Below are 17,080 nucleotides of genomic sequence, written 5' to 3' on the forward strand. Positions count from 1 at the left end.
CAGCGCTGGTGAAATACATTCTCACAAACCAAACATTTAATTCCAACATCTGATATGGCTATGTTCTCCCCACACTTCTTGCATTCCACCATGCTTCATGATCAAACCAAGCGGCCCGACACACACAAGAGGAGAACAAATCACAGAACAAAAAACGGTGCAAAAACAATACAATAATCATTCAATAAATTACGGAACGACGCCGCTTCTTTGGGCGAACGTCGCACGGTAATTTCGATACTTTTATCAATACAAATAGAAGCATGCACAGAACACACTACTTATCTGTATTTAACACAATTCAAGCACTAATTCAGCACACAATTTTTCACGAATAGGAAATTATTTCACACAATTTTTGCAATTTGATTCTGCACTAAAGACGCACAAGTTGTCATGTTCGCCATTAACACACACTTTACACTGCACACGGTGCCCCGATTTTCACTTTAGATCCGCAATGTTTAGCAGTTGAACAATTCTTATAACTCTTGTAAACATTTATAGCATTTCGGCTCATATGCACTTGAGCTCGACTTGGCCGTTTAACATTAATAAAAAAAATTGTCTTATGTCTGGATCTAGTTGTTGGAGTTTCAGGGGAACAGATGATCGCTATCCTCCCTTCCATCCATTGGTTTGGGGTCACTGTTGTTGGTGGAATCATTAGTGATGTTACTTTTATTTATCCAGGTGCTGGGTGCGTTGTTAGCTGCTGCTGGTGTACCTAGTTCTGAATGTGTTGCGTCCATAGGTTTCGTTGAGGAGGATGCTTCATTGTTGTTGATGACTGTTTCCGATGTACTGGGGTTTTTTGAAGTTGGTGTGAAGGAAGCACCGTTGTCCTTTGGCGTAGTTGTCTCCTTGCCCAGTTTATCACATGGCTTACCGTACTGAACAGCTTTTAGGCGATATTGGCATGTGGCCATCTGATTGTCATAGGTAACAAGTGATTTGCACGGTATTCTTGTATCCTGACCGAACGTCACATAAGAAGGTATAGTCCTCTTCAAGCGCATGCATAACAAACGTACGCCATTTAAAATACCGGGGAAAAAGTTGTTCCACTTTTCTTTTTCGACAGAGAGAATCTCTCGGTATTGGGACATAGTTTTGCGAATATAAGGATCGATGACACTTGAAAGAAGATCATGTACATGCACTTCTATAGCATTATCTTCTATATATACTGGAAAGTTGTACTAAATGTTTTCGTGCTCCACATAGTGCACATTGTTATTGTCTTTTGCGAATTGAATTGCATCCAACTCTTTATAAAACTAGATGTAAACAACATTATTTGTCCTATTGCATTGTGTTTGGACATATTTTTTCTCTACTTAAACAACGCTTACGTAATAAACGTGATATTGAGAAAAATCTTTCATCATCTCCCATTGTTTCGTGAAAGAATTAAAAAAAACTTAAACAGAGAAAAAGTTATAAAGAATTAATATCTCGAGTTTTTTTTATACATTCGCATGTTGTGAAATTTTGAAAATGAACCTCAAATCAAAAATGATAAAATTATTTCATAGTAGTGGAATGATATTTTTTAACAAAATATATCAATTGATCTTGAGCGGCGAAAGCTTACAATGTCACTTGATAAGCATTGTATTGCGGAAGTTATCATAGCGTGATCACCGTATGGTAAATATCTTACCAGCTCATCAGGCTTATTAAACATTGTTCAATCATCTAATTATAAGTTATATTTCATGTACATATATTCATACACCAAACTGAGATCATTTGCATAAATTTCATAAGTAAAATATGCGTGGTTATATTTCAGGCTATGGAGGTGGCTATAACGACCGAGGAATCGTAGAGTACAAGAATCGTAAGGAGTCGGATGATGAATACGACGAATTTGGGCGTAGAAAAAAGAGACACTTGGGTGGTGAATCTGGAAACGTAAATGCTGATGTAGTTTCACAGAAATTATTAAAAAAATCATTCATTTCCAATAATCGGGATGAAGGTGATGATGATGAAGAAGAAGATGAAGATGATAACGGCGATCTTTCAAAATATGATTTATGGGGCTCCGACATAGAAGGCGATGAACCCGCTATAAGAACACAGAAAATTATCACCAAAAGGAGCTATTCATCGAGCTCGAGGTCATCGTCCTCATATTCCCGGTCCCGATCAACAACTCCCAGGTGAGTCACTAAAATATTTCATAATGTATTTGTTCATGTTCTGTATGTCAGAATTTATGAATTTTCAGCTCGTAAAAATTTAAATTTATAAACAAAAACCTGATTTAATCCATCTAGTGGTGCCTTTCTCATACCAATCATACTATCATATATAGTACTGTGGTATTCTTCAAAATAATTTTTTTCGATTCTTAACTGAAATCGTTTTGTTTGACCAAAACCAACTACTGATAAAAACTATCAATTGGAGAAGATTTGAGGTCGATTTAGACATTTTTTTACGATTTTTCGCCCTTTTCAGTGATGGTGTAAACACATTTTATCCTATATTTCCGGATCCGGATGAAATTCAGGAATTGCGTATGGGAGCGCAGGACCTTTCATTTGAACCTAAGTTTGTGAAAGTCGGTCGCGCCATCTATGAGAAAAGGTAGAAAACATATTTTATTTTTTTGCACATTTAAACCAATAAATCCGGAACCGGAAACAAGAACTAAATGAAATTCAGGATTTTTTTAGGAGGGGCCTAAAGAGCCTTCATTTGAATCTAAGTTTGTGAAAATCGGTTCAGCCATCTCCGAAAAAAGTTGGTGCACTTATTTTCACAATTTTACCCCATTTATCCGGCTTCAGGGCTTTGTTTTGACCACAAGAAACCTTTCATTTGAATCAAAATTTGTGAAAATCGGTTCAGTCATCTCCGAGAAAAGTTAGTACAAAAAAAAACGTTACATACACACATACTCACATACATACACACACATGTATGTATATATATATATATATATATATATATATATATATATATATATATATATATATATATATATATATATATATATATATATATATATATATATATATATATATATATATATATATATATATATATATATATATATATATATATATATATATATATATATATATATATATATACTGAAGTCTTTTTTATGCGAATTTACGTACCACATAAAAAAACCGCATAACTCAGAAAATTCGCATAAAAAAACGCATAACTCTGAAACTTCGCATAAAAAAAACCGCATAAAAAAAGACCTCAGTGTGTATATATCTATATATATATATATATATATATATATATATATATATATATATATATATATATATATATATATATATATATATATATATATATATATATATATATATATATATATATATATATATATATATATATATATATATATATATATATTGCGTACTCGACGAGCTGAGTCGAATGATATATGACATTTCAAATCCTTCAATTTTCAACCCGTGCGGCTGAAATGTACATTTCGGTAACAACGTATAAAAATGCATCATGACCGGTTCTTATGTAATTAACAATGTAAGCAAGACATGGCAAATGTAATCCTTCTCGCTCACCCTTGCGTGGAGGCAAAATTAGCACTTGAAGTCGACGCATCTGGCACCGCGATCGGCGGGATGTTACATCAAATCACCGAGAAAAGTCGTCAACCTCTTGCATATTTCTCCCGCAAGTTATACAAAAGCAAGCAGAAAGCAAGCACATATGACCGAGAGTTATTTACGATTTACGAAGCAGTGAAATATTTCAAGGATCAGCTCACTGGTCGTGATTTCTGCATTTATACTGACCATAAGCCTCTCACCACAGCATTCTACCAGCGGCCCGATCGAGCCAGCCCAACCCAACAACGACACCTTAGCTTAATCAGCGAATACACCACGGACATCAGGCATGTACCCGGCGAAGCAAACAAAGTCGCCGACATGCTGAGCCGAATCGATTCCATCACGAGCAACTACGAACCAATTCAGCTGTTTTTCAAAGTTGGGCGAATCTTACAAAAGTAAACATATCGAGTTTCTCTCACCTACTAATAAAAGCTTAAAATTCCTACAATTTTGCCTAAAAATTCGGATTCTACAAAAATCTCAATCTTTGTAATACAATGAACTATAAAGGGCGAAACTGTCATTCCATTTGTTTACGTGAGTTTCGCCCTCCGTGTTCCATGACAACAAACGGAACGATACTTCAATTGCTAGTAAAGAAGGGCGAAACCTTTTTTTTTTCTTTATTTCAGATGGTTTCCGAGCCTTTTTCCACTGGAAATAGTAAATGAGACGATAAAATTACTCGCAGATTTGTCTTAGTCTCGAAAACCAGCCAATTTCATGAAAAATGCGCAAGGGCGTATCTTTATAATTCACACAGGAAGCATAAAAGTAAACAAATCGGAAAAGGGCGAAACTCTTTTTATGTTTATTTATTCAGTGGATATAGATAGAAAGTGGTAAAATTTGCATCACTTTTGAAGATAAACTAACAATTCATCGACTAATCATAAATTGATCTGAGAATATACGATAATTTCTAAATACGATTTGAAACCAAAATCGAAACATTCATCGATGTTTTTCTCCATTTGCTGTCAATGTTAGATTCGTCGATCTTTGAAACACAGCTGAATTGATTTCGAGACAATGGCCAACCAACAAAGGAATGATCCAGAACTGACAACGTTCCTGACCAACCCTCCTGTCAATACATCTTTGGTAATGAAGGCAATGCAGTCCGGCCATTCGTTCCGAAGAATTTCCGAACCATTATCATCAAAAAACTTCACAGTGCATCCCATCCTGTCGTACGCTCGACTACTCGCCTCGTGATAGATCGCTACGTGTGGCCATCCATGAGACGAGACTGCAAACTTTTCGTATCCCATTGCATCGCCTGCCAGAAGTCAAAAGTACATCGTCACAACAAGGCGCCCATCGTACAAATATCTACACCGGATCGACAAATTCACACGTTGGCCAGAAGTGATTCATATCCACAACATGACAGCAGCCACAGTCGCGCATACATTCGTTAGCAGTTGGATTGCGCGCTTCGGAGTTCCAACAACCACCGATCTCGGAAGACAGTTCGAGTCCGAACTTTTCCGAGAATTAACCAGATTATTGGGAATAACTCACCTGAAGGCTACGCCATACCATCCACAAGCAAACGGGAAAATTGAACGAACTCATCGACAACTCAAGGCCGCGATTATGTGCCACCAGAACAACAAATGGACAGAATCGTTGCCGTTCGTACTCCTCGGAATGAGGGCTGCCCTCAAGGAAGATCTTAAAGCCTCAGCCGCTGAAGCAACCTATGGAACAACCATTCGACTACCCGGAGAATTTTTCACCGAAATGAAAAACAAGCTATCTACACCAGATTTCATCACCGACCTGAAGAACAGAATGTCAAAACTACGACCTACTCCGACAAGCAACCATTCGAAGATAACACCTTTCATCCAAAAGGAACTAAGCACCTGCAGCCATGTATTTGTGAAAAACGGATCAATCAAACCACCTTTAACTCAGCCTTATGATGGACCATTCCGAGTACTACGCAGAAAAAAGAAAGTGTTCATCATCGACATCCGTGGAAAAAATTTCCCAATATCCGTCGACAGACTGAAAGCTCCCTTCATCGAAGCGGATGAATTAGCACCAAAACAGCCTAACATACAGGATAACAACGAAGCATCTCTCTACCGAACAAAGTCTGGTCGGCACGAAAAAATCCCTCAGCGTTATTGGAATGAGTAAGGGGGGAGTACTGTGGCGAACTCGCCTGGTAACCCTAACCTCACCATCGTATATAGAACACGTACATAGTAACCGATCAACCGATCGCTATGTGCTACCAATACCACACAACAGCCAATCGGCTGTTAATTTATACATATGTAAAGCAGTAATAAAACGACCACCAAAGAGACTACACCGTTCTATCCGCTTGTGCGTAATCCGAAAGGATCCCAAAAATAGTAAAATTTCAGTTACAAGAGAAATAAAAAATTAAATTAAATCAAATCTACCTTGTTGCTTTTGTCTCTGTTCATCTGTCGTAAAGAACGACGTGAAGCTCATCCAACGATTTCCAATTTGCAGTCTTTTGGTATCGTTCTCTGCTATCTCAGTTGCTCTAGTGTCGTTGTGATCACCACTAAACTTGGTGTGCTGCCTGTACATGACCCCAGGTACAGTGCTATTGCTCTTGGTGGCGATCAAATGTGATGCTTGCAGTGTAGCACCACACGATGTATGTCGTCTCTTTAGATCCTACGCAGCGTACAAATTCTGGTACCTGTTAGATCAGCACTGGATTGCTTTAGAACCTCTGTGCCTTTACACCCCTTCGTCTTCGCACCTTTATGCGATGGCTTTTCTGTGACTCGTCATTTTTATGCACTCGCACCTCTGTGTCTCTACACCTCTGTGCGTATGAACAGGATGGCCTTCGTTGCTAGCTTTCCAGTCGGGGAACGCCCCGAATATTGCGTTGGCGATTAGCACCAGCAGTTTTAACTACCTGTAGCCGTTAACTCACGAGCCAGTATAATGGAAGCACAACCTCTTCGCTTGAATGTTTTTTACTGAATGCGTTGTGAGTCCTATTGAAAATGAAGTCTCACTGAAATATGATCATATTTCAACTCAAGTGTTGTTACAAGATGACATTACTGAGACAAATTTTGATGAAAATAAGTACATTATTTGGAAACCTAAAAACATGAAGGCTTTTGGTAATGATGGAATCTTTAATATTTTTATTCAAGAACCTTCTAGATGTTGCCTTGAGACCCTTAATTAAAATTTTCAACAAGTGTTTTACATTAGCTTACTTCCCTAAAAGATGGAAAAAACGCTCAAGTAATTCCCATCCACAAACCTGATAAAAACCCAGCAGAAACATTAAGTTATCGACCAATTAGTTTAATTTATTGTATCAGTAAACATTTTGAAAAAATTATCTTGTTGAGAATGATGTGTCATATAAATGAGACATAGAAAAAGCATTCGACAGTGTTTGGCACAAATGTTTAATAGCAAAAATGTCCTACTTTTAGTTTCCCGTTTATTTGATTCAAATGATTCAAAATTATTTAACTGGTCGTACTTAGCTATCAGAATTATCAATCTAAATTGCTACCCGTACGAGCAGGTGTTCCGCAGGGTTCGAGTGTAGCTCCATTCTTGTATAATATTTTCACTGATCTTCCAAATCTACAGGTCGATTGTCAGAAATCGCTATTTTGTGACGACACACGTCTGTTAACCACAGGTAGAAATCTAAGAGTGATCTGCAGTCGCCCAAAAAAGAAGCTTAAATATTTTCAGTGATTTTCTGTCAAAATGGAAAATAGCACCATATGTAGCAAAACCGCAATTAATTACCTTTCCTCATAAGCCAAGAGTTTCTTTTCTTAAACCAAACAATAATCGCATTATCAAATTGAATGGCTTGAAATTGACATGGTCTGATCAATCAAAATACTTAGGTTTAACGTATGACAAAAACTCACTTTCAAGGATCACATTGAAAGAATCCAGACAAAGTGTAATAAATATATTAAATGTTTATATCCTCTTATAAACAAAAATTCTAAGCTCTGTCTAAAGAACAAATTATTAATTTATAAACAAATTTTCCGACCAGCCATGATTTATGCAGTACCAATTTGGTAAAGTTGTTGTTCCACCAGGTAGAAAATGCTTCAAAGGATGCGGAATAAAATTTTTAAAATGGTTTTGAAGCACCCTCCCAGGTTGAGTTATAAATGAGTTACACAGACTCACAAATATATAACCATTAGATAATTTCGACAAAAATCGATGCTCTCTGTATTAGATAGTATATAAGATCCTTTTTCCCATTACACAATACAAGTTGGTTTACAAATTACCTACACAAAAATCACAGAATTGCGGAAGCAAATGATAAACGTGATAAATATGTTATCTAACATACATAAGAACCGGTCATGATGCATTTTTATACGTTGTTACCGAAATGTACATTTCAGCCGCACGGGTTGAAAATTGAAGGATTTGAAATGTCATATACCATTCGACTCAGCTCGTCGAGTACGCAATATATATATATATATATATATATATATATATATATATATATATATATATATATATATATATATATATATATATATATATATATATATATATATATATATATATATATATATATATATATATATATATATATATATATATATATATATATAAACTCATTTATAACTCAACCTGGGAGGGTGCTTCAAAACCATTTTCAAAATTTTATTCCGCATCCTTTGAAGCATTTTCTACCTGGTGGAACAACAACTTTACCAAATTTGTAATGCTTGCAGTGTAGCACCACAGCTTTGTGATGCTTGCAGTGTAGCACCACACGATGTATGTCGTCTCTTTAGATCCTACGCAGCGTACAAATTCTGGTACCTGTTAGATCAGCACTGGGTTGCTTTAGAACCTCTGTGCCTTTACACCCCTTCGTCTTCGCACCTTTATGCGATGGCTTTTCTGTGACTCGTCATTTTTATGCACTCGCACCTCTGTGTCTCTACACCTCTGTGCGTATGAACAGGATGGCCTTCGTTGCTAGCTTTCCAGTCGGGGAACGCCCCGAATATTGCGTTGGCGATTAGCACCAGCAGTTTTAACTACCTGTAGCCGTTAACTCACGAGCCAGTATAATGGAAGCACAACCTCTTCGCTTGAATGTTTTTTACTGAATGCGTTGTGAGTCCTATTGAAAATGAAGTCTCACTGAAATATGATCATATTTCAACTCAAGTGTTGTTACAAGATGACATTACTGAGACAAATTTTGATGAAAATAAGTACATTATTTGGAAACCTAAAAACATGAAGGCTTTTGGTAATGATGGAATCTTTAATATTTTTATTCAAGAACCTTCTAGGTGTTGCCTTGAGACCCTTAATTAAAATTTTCAACAAGTGTTTTACATTAGCTTACTTCCCTAAAAGATGGAAAAAACGCTCAAGTAATTCCCATCCACAAACCTGATAAAAACCCAGCAGAAACATTAAGTTATCGACCAATTAGTTTAATTTATTGTATCAGTAAACATTTTGAAAAAATTATCTTGTTGAGAATGATGTGTCATATAAATGAGACATAGAAAAAGCATTCGACAGTGTTTGGCACAAATGTTTAATAGCAAAAATGTCCTACTTTTAGTTTCCCGTTTATTTGATTCAAATGATTCAAAATTATTTAACTGGTCGTACTTAGCTATCAGAATTATCAATCTAAATTGCTACCCGTACGAGCAGGTGTTCCGCAGGGTTCGAGTGTAGCTCCATTCTTGTATAATATTTTCACTGATCTTCCAAATCTACAGGTCGATTGTCAGAAATCGCTATTTTGTGACGACACACGTCTGTTAACCACAGGTAGAAATCTAAGAGTGATCTGCAGTCGCCTAAAAAAGAAGCTTAAATATTTTCAGTGATTTTCTGTCAAAATGGAAAATAGCACCATATGTAGCAAAACCGCAATTAATTACCTTTCCTCATAAGCCAAGAGTTTCTTTTCTTAAACCAAACAATAATCGCATTATCAAATTGAATGGCTTGAAATTGACATGGTCTGATCAATCAAAATACTTAGGTTTAACGTATGACAAAAACTCACTTTCAAGGATCACATTGAAAGAATCCAGGCAAAGTGTAATAAATATATTAAATGTTTATATCCTCTTATAAACAAAAATTCTAAGCTCTGTCTAAAGAACAAATTATTAATTTATAAACAAATTTTCCGACCAGCCATGATTTATGCAGTACAAATTTGGTAAAGTTGTTGTTCCACCAGGTAGAAAATGCTTCAAAGGATGCGGAATAAAATTTTGAAAATGGTTTTGAAGCACCCTCCCAGGTTGAGTTATAAATGAGTTTATATATATATATATATATATATATATATATATATATATATATATATATATATATATATATATATATATATATATATATATATATATATATATATATATATATATATATATATATATATATATATATATAAACTCATTTATAACTCAACCTGGGAGGGTGCTTCAAAACCATTTTCAAAATTTTATTCCGCATCCTTTGAAGCATTTTCTACCTGGTGGAACAACAACTTTACCAAATTTGTACTGCATAAATCATGGCTGGTCGGAAAATTTGTTTATAAATTAATAATTTGTTCTTTAGACAGAGCTTAGAATTTTTGTTTATAAGAGGATATAAACATTTAATATATTTATTACACTTTGCCTGGATTCTTTCAATGTGATCCTTGAAAGTGAGTTTTTGTCATACGTTAAACCTAAGTATTTTGATTGATCAGACCATGTCAATTTCAAGCCATTCAATTTGATAATGCGATTATTGTTTGGTTTAAGAAAAGAAACTCTTGGCTTATGAGGAAAGGTAATTAATTGCGGTTTTGCTACATATGGTGCTATTTTCCATTTTGACAGAAAATCACTGAAAATATTTAAGCTTCTTTTTTAGGCGACTGCAGATCACTCTTAGATTTCTACCTGTGGTTAACAGACGTGTGTCGTCACAAAATAGCGATTTCTGACAATCGACCTGTAGATTTGGAAGATCAGTGAAAATATTATACAAGAATGGAGCTACACTCGAACCCTGCGGAACACCTGCTCGTACGGGTAGCAATTTAGATTGATAATTCTGATAGCTAAGTACGACCAGTTAAATAATTTTGAATCATTTGAATCAAATAAACGGGAAACTAAAAGTAGGACATTTTTGCTATTAAACATTTGTGCCAAACACTGTCGAATGCTTTTTCTATGTCTCATTTATATGACACATCATTCTCAACAAGATAATTTTTTCAAAATGTTTACTGATACAATAAATTAAACTAATTGGTCGATAACTTAATGTTTCTGCTGGGTTTTTATCAGGTTTGTGGATGGGAATTACTTGAGCGTTTTTTCCATCTTTTAGGGAAGTAAGCTAATGTAAAACACTTGTTGAAAATTTTAATTAAGGGTCTCAAGGCAACACCTAGAAGGTTCTTGAATAAAAATATTAAAGATTCCATCATTACCAAAAGCCTTCATGTTTTTAGGTTTCCAAATAATGTACTTATTTTCATCAAAATTTGTCTCAGTAATGTCATCTTGTAACAACACTTGAGTTGAAATATGATCATATTTCAGTGAGACTTCATTTTCAATAGGACTCACAACGCATTCAGTAAAAAACATTCAAGCGAAGAGGTTGTGCTTCCATTATACTGGCTCGTGAGTTAACGGCTACAGGTAGTTAAAACTGCTGGTGCTAATCGCCAACGCAATATTCGGGGCGTTCCCCGACTGGAAAGCTAGCAACGAAGGCCATCCTGTTCATACGCACAGAGGTGTAGAGACACAGAGGTGCGAGTGCATAAAAATGACGAGTCACAGAAAAGCCATCGCATAAAGGTGCGAAGACGAAGGGGTGTAAAGGCACAGAGGTTCTAAAGCAACCCAGTGCTGATCTAACAGGTACCAGAATTTGTACGCTGCGTAGGATCTAAAGAGACGACATACATCGTGTGGTGCTACACTGCAAGCATCACAAAGCTGTGGTGCTACACTGCAAGCATTACAAATTTGGTAAAGTTGTTGTTCCACCAGGTAGAAAATGCTTCAAAGGATGCGGAATAAAATTTTGAAAATGGTTTTGAAGCACCCTCCCAGGTTGAGTTATAAATGAGTTTATATATATATATATATATATATATATATATATATATATATATATATATATATATATATATATATATATATATATATATATATATATATATATATATATATATATATATATATATATATATATATATATATATATATATATATATATATATATATATATATATATATATATATATATTGCGTACTCGACGAGCTGAGTCGAATGGTATATGACATTTCAAATCCTTCAATTTTCAACCCGTGCGGCTGAAATGTACATTTCGGTAACAACGTATAAAAATGCATCATGACCGGTTCTTATGTATGTTAGATAACATATTTATCACGTTTATCATTTGCTTCCGCAATTCTGTGATTTTTGTGTAGGTAATTTGTAAACCAACTTGTATTGTGTAATGGGAAAAAGGATCTTATATACTATCTAATACAGAGAGCATCGATTTTTGTCGAAATTATCTAATGGTTATATATTTGTGAGTCTGTGTAACTCATTTATAACTCAACCTGGGAGGGTGCTTCAAAACCATTTTCAAAATTTTATTCCGCATCCTTTGAAGCATTTTCTACCTGGTGGAACAACAACTTTACCAAATTGGTACTGCATAAATCATGGCTGGTCGGAAAATTTGTTTATAAATTAATAATTTGTTCTTTAGACAGAGCTTAGAATTTTTGTTTATAAGAGGATATAAACATTTAATATATTTATTACACTTTGTCTGGATTCTTTCAATGTGATCCTTGAAAGTGAGTTTTTGTCATACGTTAAACCTAAGTATTTTGATTGATCAGACCATGTCAATTTCAAGCCATTCAATTTGATAATGCGATTATTGTTTGGTTTAAGAAAAGAAACTCTTGGCTTATGAGGAAAGGTAATTAATTGCGGTTTTGCTACATATGGTGCTATTTTCCATTTTGACAGAAAATCACTGAAAATATTTAAGCTTCTTTTTTGGGCGACTGCAGATCACTCTTAGATTTCTACCTGTGGTTAACAGACGTGTGTCGTCACAAAATAGCGATTTCTGACAATCGACCTGTAGATTTGGAAGATCAGTGAAAATATTATACAAGAATGGAGCTACACTCGAACCCTGCGGAACACCTGCTCGTACGGGTAGCAATTTAGATTGATAATTCTGATAGCTAAGTACGACCAGTTAAATAATTTTGAATCATTTGAATCAAATAAACGGGAAACTAAAAGTAGGACATTTTTGCTATTAAACATTTGTGCCAAACACTGTCGAATGCTTTTTCTATGTCTCATTTATATGACACATCATTCTCAACAAGATAATTTTTTCAAAATGTTTACTGATACAATAAATTAAACTAATTGGTCGATAACTTAATGTTTCTGCTGGGTTTTTATCAGGTTTGTGGATGGGAATTACTTGAGCGTTTTTTCCATCTTTTAGGGAAGTAAGCTAATGTAAAACACTTGTTGAAAATTTTAATTAAGGGTCTCAAGGCAACATCTAGAAGGTTCTTGAATAAAAATATTAAAGATTCCATCATTACCAAAAGCCTTCATGTTTTTAGGTTTCCAAATAATGTACTTATTTTCATCAAAATTTGTCTCAGTAATGTCATCTTGTAACAACACTTGAGTTGAAATATGATCATATTTCAGTGAGACTTCATTTTCAATAGGACTCACAACGCATTCAGTAAAAAACATTCAAGCGAAGAGGTTGTGCTTCCATTATACTGGCTCGTGAGTTAACGGCTACAGGTAGTTAAAACTGCTGGTGCTAATCGCCAACGCAATATTCGGGGCGTTCCCCGACTGGAAAGCTAGCAACGAAGGCCATCCTGTTCATACGCACAGAGGTGTAGAGACACAGAGGTGCGAGTGCATAAAAATGACGAGTCACAGAAAAGCCATCGCATAAAGGTGCGAAGACGAAGGGGTGTAAAGGCACAGAGGTTCTAAAGCAATCCAGTGCTGATCTAACAGGTACCAGAATTTGTACGCTGCGTAGGATCTAAAGAGACGACATACATCGTGTGGTGCTACACTGCAAGCATCACATTTGATCGCCACCAAGAGCAATAGCACTGTACCTGGGGTCATGTACAGGCAGCACACCAAGTTTAGTGGTGATCACAACGACACTAGAGCAACTGAGATAGCAGAGAACGATACCAAAAGACTGCAAATTGGAAATCGTTGGATGAGCTTCACGTCGTTCTTTACGACAGATGAACAGAGACAAAAGCAACAAGGTAGATTTGATTTAATTTAATTTTTTATTTCTCTTGTAACTGAAATTTTACTATTTTTGGGATCCTTTCGGATTACGCACAAGCGGATAGAACGGTGTAGTCTCTTTGGTGGTCGTTTTATTACTGCTTTACATATGTATAAATTAACAGCCGATTGGCTGTTGTGTGGTATTGGTAGCACATAGCGATCGGTTGATCGGTTACTATGTACGTGTTCTATATACGATGGTGAGGTTAGGGTTACCAGGCGAGTTCGCCACAGTACTCCCCCCTTACTCATTCCAATAACGCTGAGGGATTTTTTCGTGCCGACCAGACTTTGTTCGGTAGAGAGATGCTTCGTTGTTATCCTGTATGTTAGGCTGTTTTGGTGCTAATTCATCCGCTTCGATGAAGGCAGCTTTCAGTCTGTCGACGGATATTGGGAAATTTTTTCCACGGATGTCGATGATGAACACTTTCTTTTTTCTGCGTAGTACTCGGAATGGTCCATCATAAGGCTGAGTTAAAGGTGGTTTGATTGATCCGTTTTTCACAAATACATGGCTGCAGGTGCTTAGTTCCTTTTGGATGAAAGGTGTTATCTTCGAATGGTTGCTTGTCGGAGTAGGTCGTAGTTTTGACATTCTGTTCTTCAGGTCGGTGATGAAATCTGGTGTAGATAGCTTGTTTTTCATTTCGGTGAAAAATTCTCCGGGTAGTCGAATGGTTGTTCCATAGGTTGCTTCAGCGGCTGAGGCTTTAAGATCTTCCTTGAGGGCAGCCCTCATTCCGAGGAGTACGAACGGCAACGATTCTGTCCATTTGTTGTTCTGGTGGCACATAATCGCGGCCTTGAGTTGTCGATGAGTTCGTTCAATTTTCCCGTTTGCTTGTGGATGGTATGGCGTAGCCTTCAGGTGAGTTATTCCCAATAATCTGGTTAATTCTCGGAAAAGTTCGGACTCGAACTGTCTTCCGAGATCGGTGGTTGTTGGAACTCCGAAGCGCGCAATCCAACTGCTAACGAATGTATGCGCGACTGTGGCTGCTGTCATGTTGTGGATATGAATCACTTCTGGCCAACGTGTGAATTTGTCGATCCGGTGTAGATATTTGTACGATGGGCGCCTTGTTGTGACGATGTACTTTTGACTTCTGGCAGGCGATGCAATGGGATACGAAAAGTTTGCAGTCTCGTCTCATGGATGGCCACACGTAGCGATCTATCACGAGGCGAGTAGTCGAGCGTACGACAGGATGGGATGCACTGTGAAGTTTTTTGATGATAATGGTTCGGAAATTCTTCGGAACGAATGGCCGGACTGCATTGCCTTCATTACCAAAGATGTATTGACAGGAGGGTTGGTCAGGAACGTTGTCAGTTCTGGATCATTCCTTTGTTGGTTGGCCATTGTCTCGAAATCAATTCAGCTGTGTTTCAAAGATCGGCGAATCTAACATTGACAGCAAATGGAGAAAAACATCGATGAATGTTTCGATTTTGGTTTCAAATCGTATTTAGAAATTATCGTATATTCTCAGATCAATTTATGATTAGTCGATGAATTGTTAGTTTATCTTCAAAAGTGATGCAAATTTTACCACTTTCTATCTATATCCACTGAATAAATAAACATAAAAAGAGTTTCGCCCTTTTCCGATTTGTTTACTTTTATGCTTCCTGTGTGAATTATAAAGATACGCCCTTGCGCATTTTTCATGAAATTGGCTTGTTTTCGAGACTAAGACAAATCTGCGAGTAATTTTATCGTCTCATTTACTATTTCCAGTGGAAAAAGGCTCGGAAACCATCTGAAATAAAGAAAAAAAAAAGGTTTCGCCCTTCTTTACTAGCAATTGAAGTATCGTTCCGTTTGTTGTCATGGAACACGGAGGGCGAAACTCACGTAAACAAATGGAATGACAGTTTCGCCCTTTATAGTTCATTGTATTACAAAGATTGAGATTTTTGTAGAATCCGAATTTTTAGGCAAAATTGTAGGAATTTTAAGCTTTTATTAGTAGGTGAGAGAAACTCGATATGTTTACTTTTGTAAGATTCGCCCAACTTTGAAAAACAGCTGAATTGGTTCGTAGTTGCTCGTGATGGAATCGATTCGGCTCAGCATGTCGGCGACTTTGTTTGCTTCGCCGGGTACATGCCTGATGTCCGTGGTGTATTCGCTGATTAAGCTAAGGTGTCGTTGTTGGGTTGGGCTGGCTCGATCGGGCCGCTGGTAGAATGCTGTGGTGAGAGGCTTATGGTCAGTATAAATGCAGAAATCACGACCAGTGAGCTGATCCTTGAAATATTTCACTGCTTCGTAAATCGTAAATAACTCTCGGTCATATGTGCTTGCTTTCTGCTTGCTTTTGTATAACTTGCGGGAGAAATATGCAAGAGGTTGACGACTTTTCTCGGTGATTTGATGTAACATCCCGCCGATCGCGGTGCCAGATGCGTCGACTTCAAGTGCTAATTTTGCCTCCACGCAAGGGTGAGCGAGAAGGATTACATTTGCCATGTCTTGCTTACATTGTTGAAAGGCTGCTGCTGTGGTATCATTCCACTGCAACAATGTTTTATCGTTACGAACGTTTCCATTAATCATGGATTGCAGGATTTGTTGATTTTCTGCTGCGTGCGGGATGAATCTGCGGTAGAAGTTCACTGTCCCCAGGAATCGCTTCATTTGTTTCGCGATAAGCGGTCGAGGAAAATTGATAATGGCTTCAACTTTGTCTCGAGTAGGTTGAATGTTACTTGAGGTTGTCCTATCTGGCACTTGCCGGTATTGATGGTGTACGATATGTACGATTTCTTTTGCACGATTACTATTTTTGGGGACATGTTAAAATGTTGGAAGGATTTCTTTTCTTTTGCCATTGAAATGATGAAAGAACCTTCACCTTTAGTTGTTCGTTCGAGATTGGTTTTATTCAAATGTTTTAAAGTTATGCTAACCTGTTCTCCGATGTACATAAGGTGGGAGGAGCCAGTTACAATACTTTCGTTAAATAAATTGTTAGTGGGAGAGAGGGAAAAGAGAGAGAATATCGATTGGTGCATCAATGCAGCAAGAGGCGATTGAA

General features: G+C 36.6%; 1 protein-coding gene across 4 annotated transcripts in view; it reads left to right on the forward strand.

The window, feature by feature from the left end:
* Positions 1-17,080, forward strand: part of LOC131436174 (zinc finger Ran-binding domain-containing protein 2) — a 190,970-nt gene that overhangs the window by 48,005 nt on the left and 125,885 nt on the right. For all 4 annotated transcript variants that reach the window (XM_058604716.1, XM_058604717.1, XM_058604720.1 and 1 more), the window contains exon 3: positions 1,799-2,171. In XM_058604716.1, coding sequence (XP_058460699.1) covers positions 1,799-2,171 — 373 coding nt within the window. The remainder of the gene's footprint in view (positions 1-1,798; positions 2,172-17,080) is intronic.

Source organism: Malaya genurostris, chromosome 3 (assembly GCF_030247185.1).
Source record: "Malaya genurostris strain Urasoe2022 chromosome 3, Malgen_1.1, whole genome shotgun sequence".
NCBI lineage: Eukaryota > Metazoa > Arthropoda > Insecta > Diptera > Culicidae > Malaya > Malaya genurostris.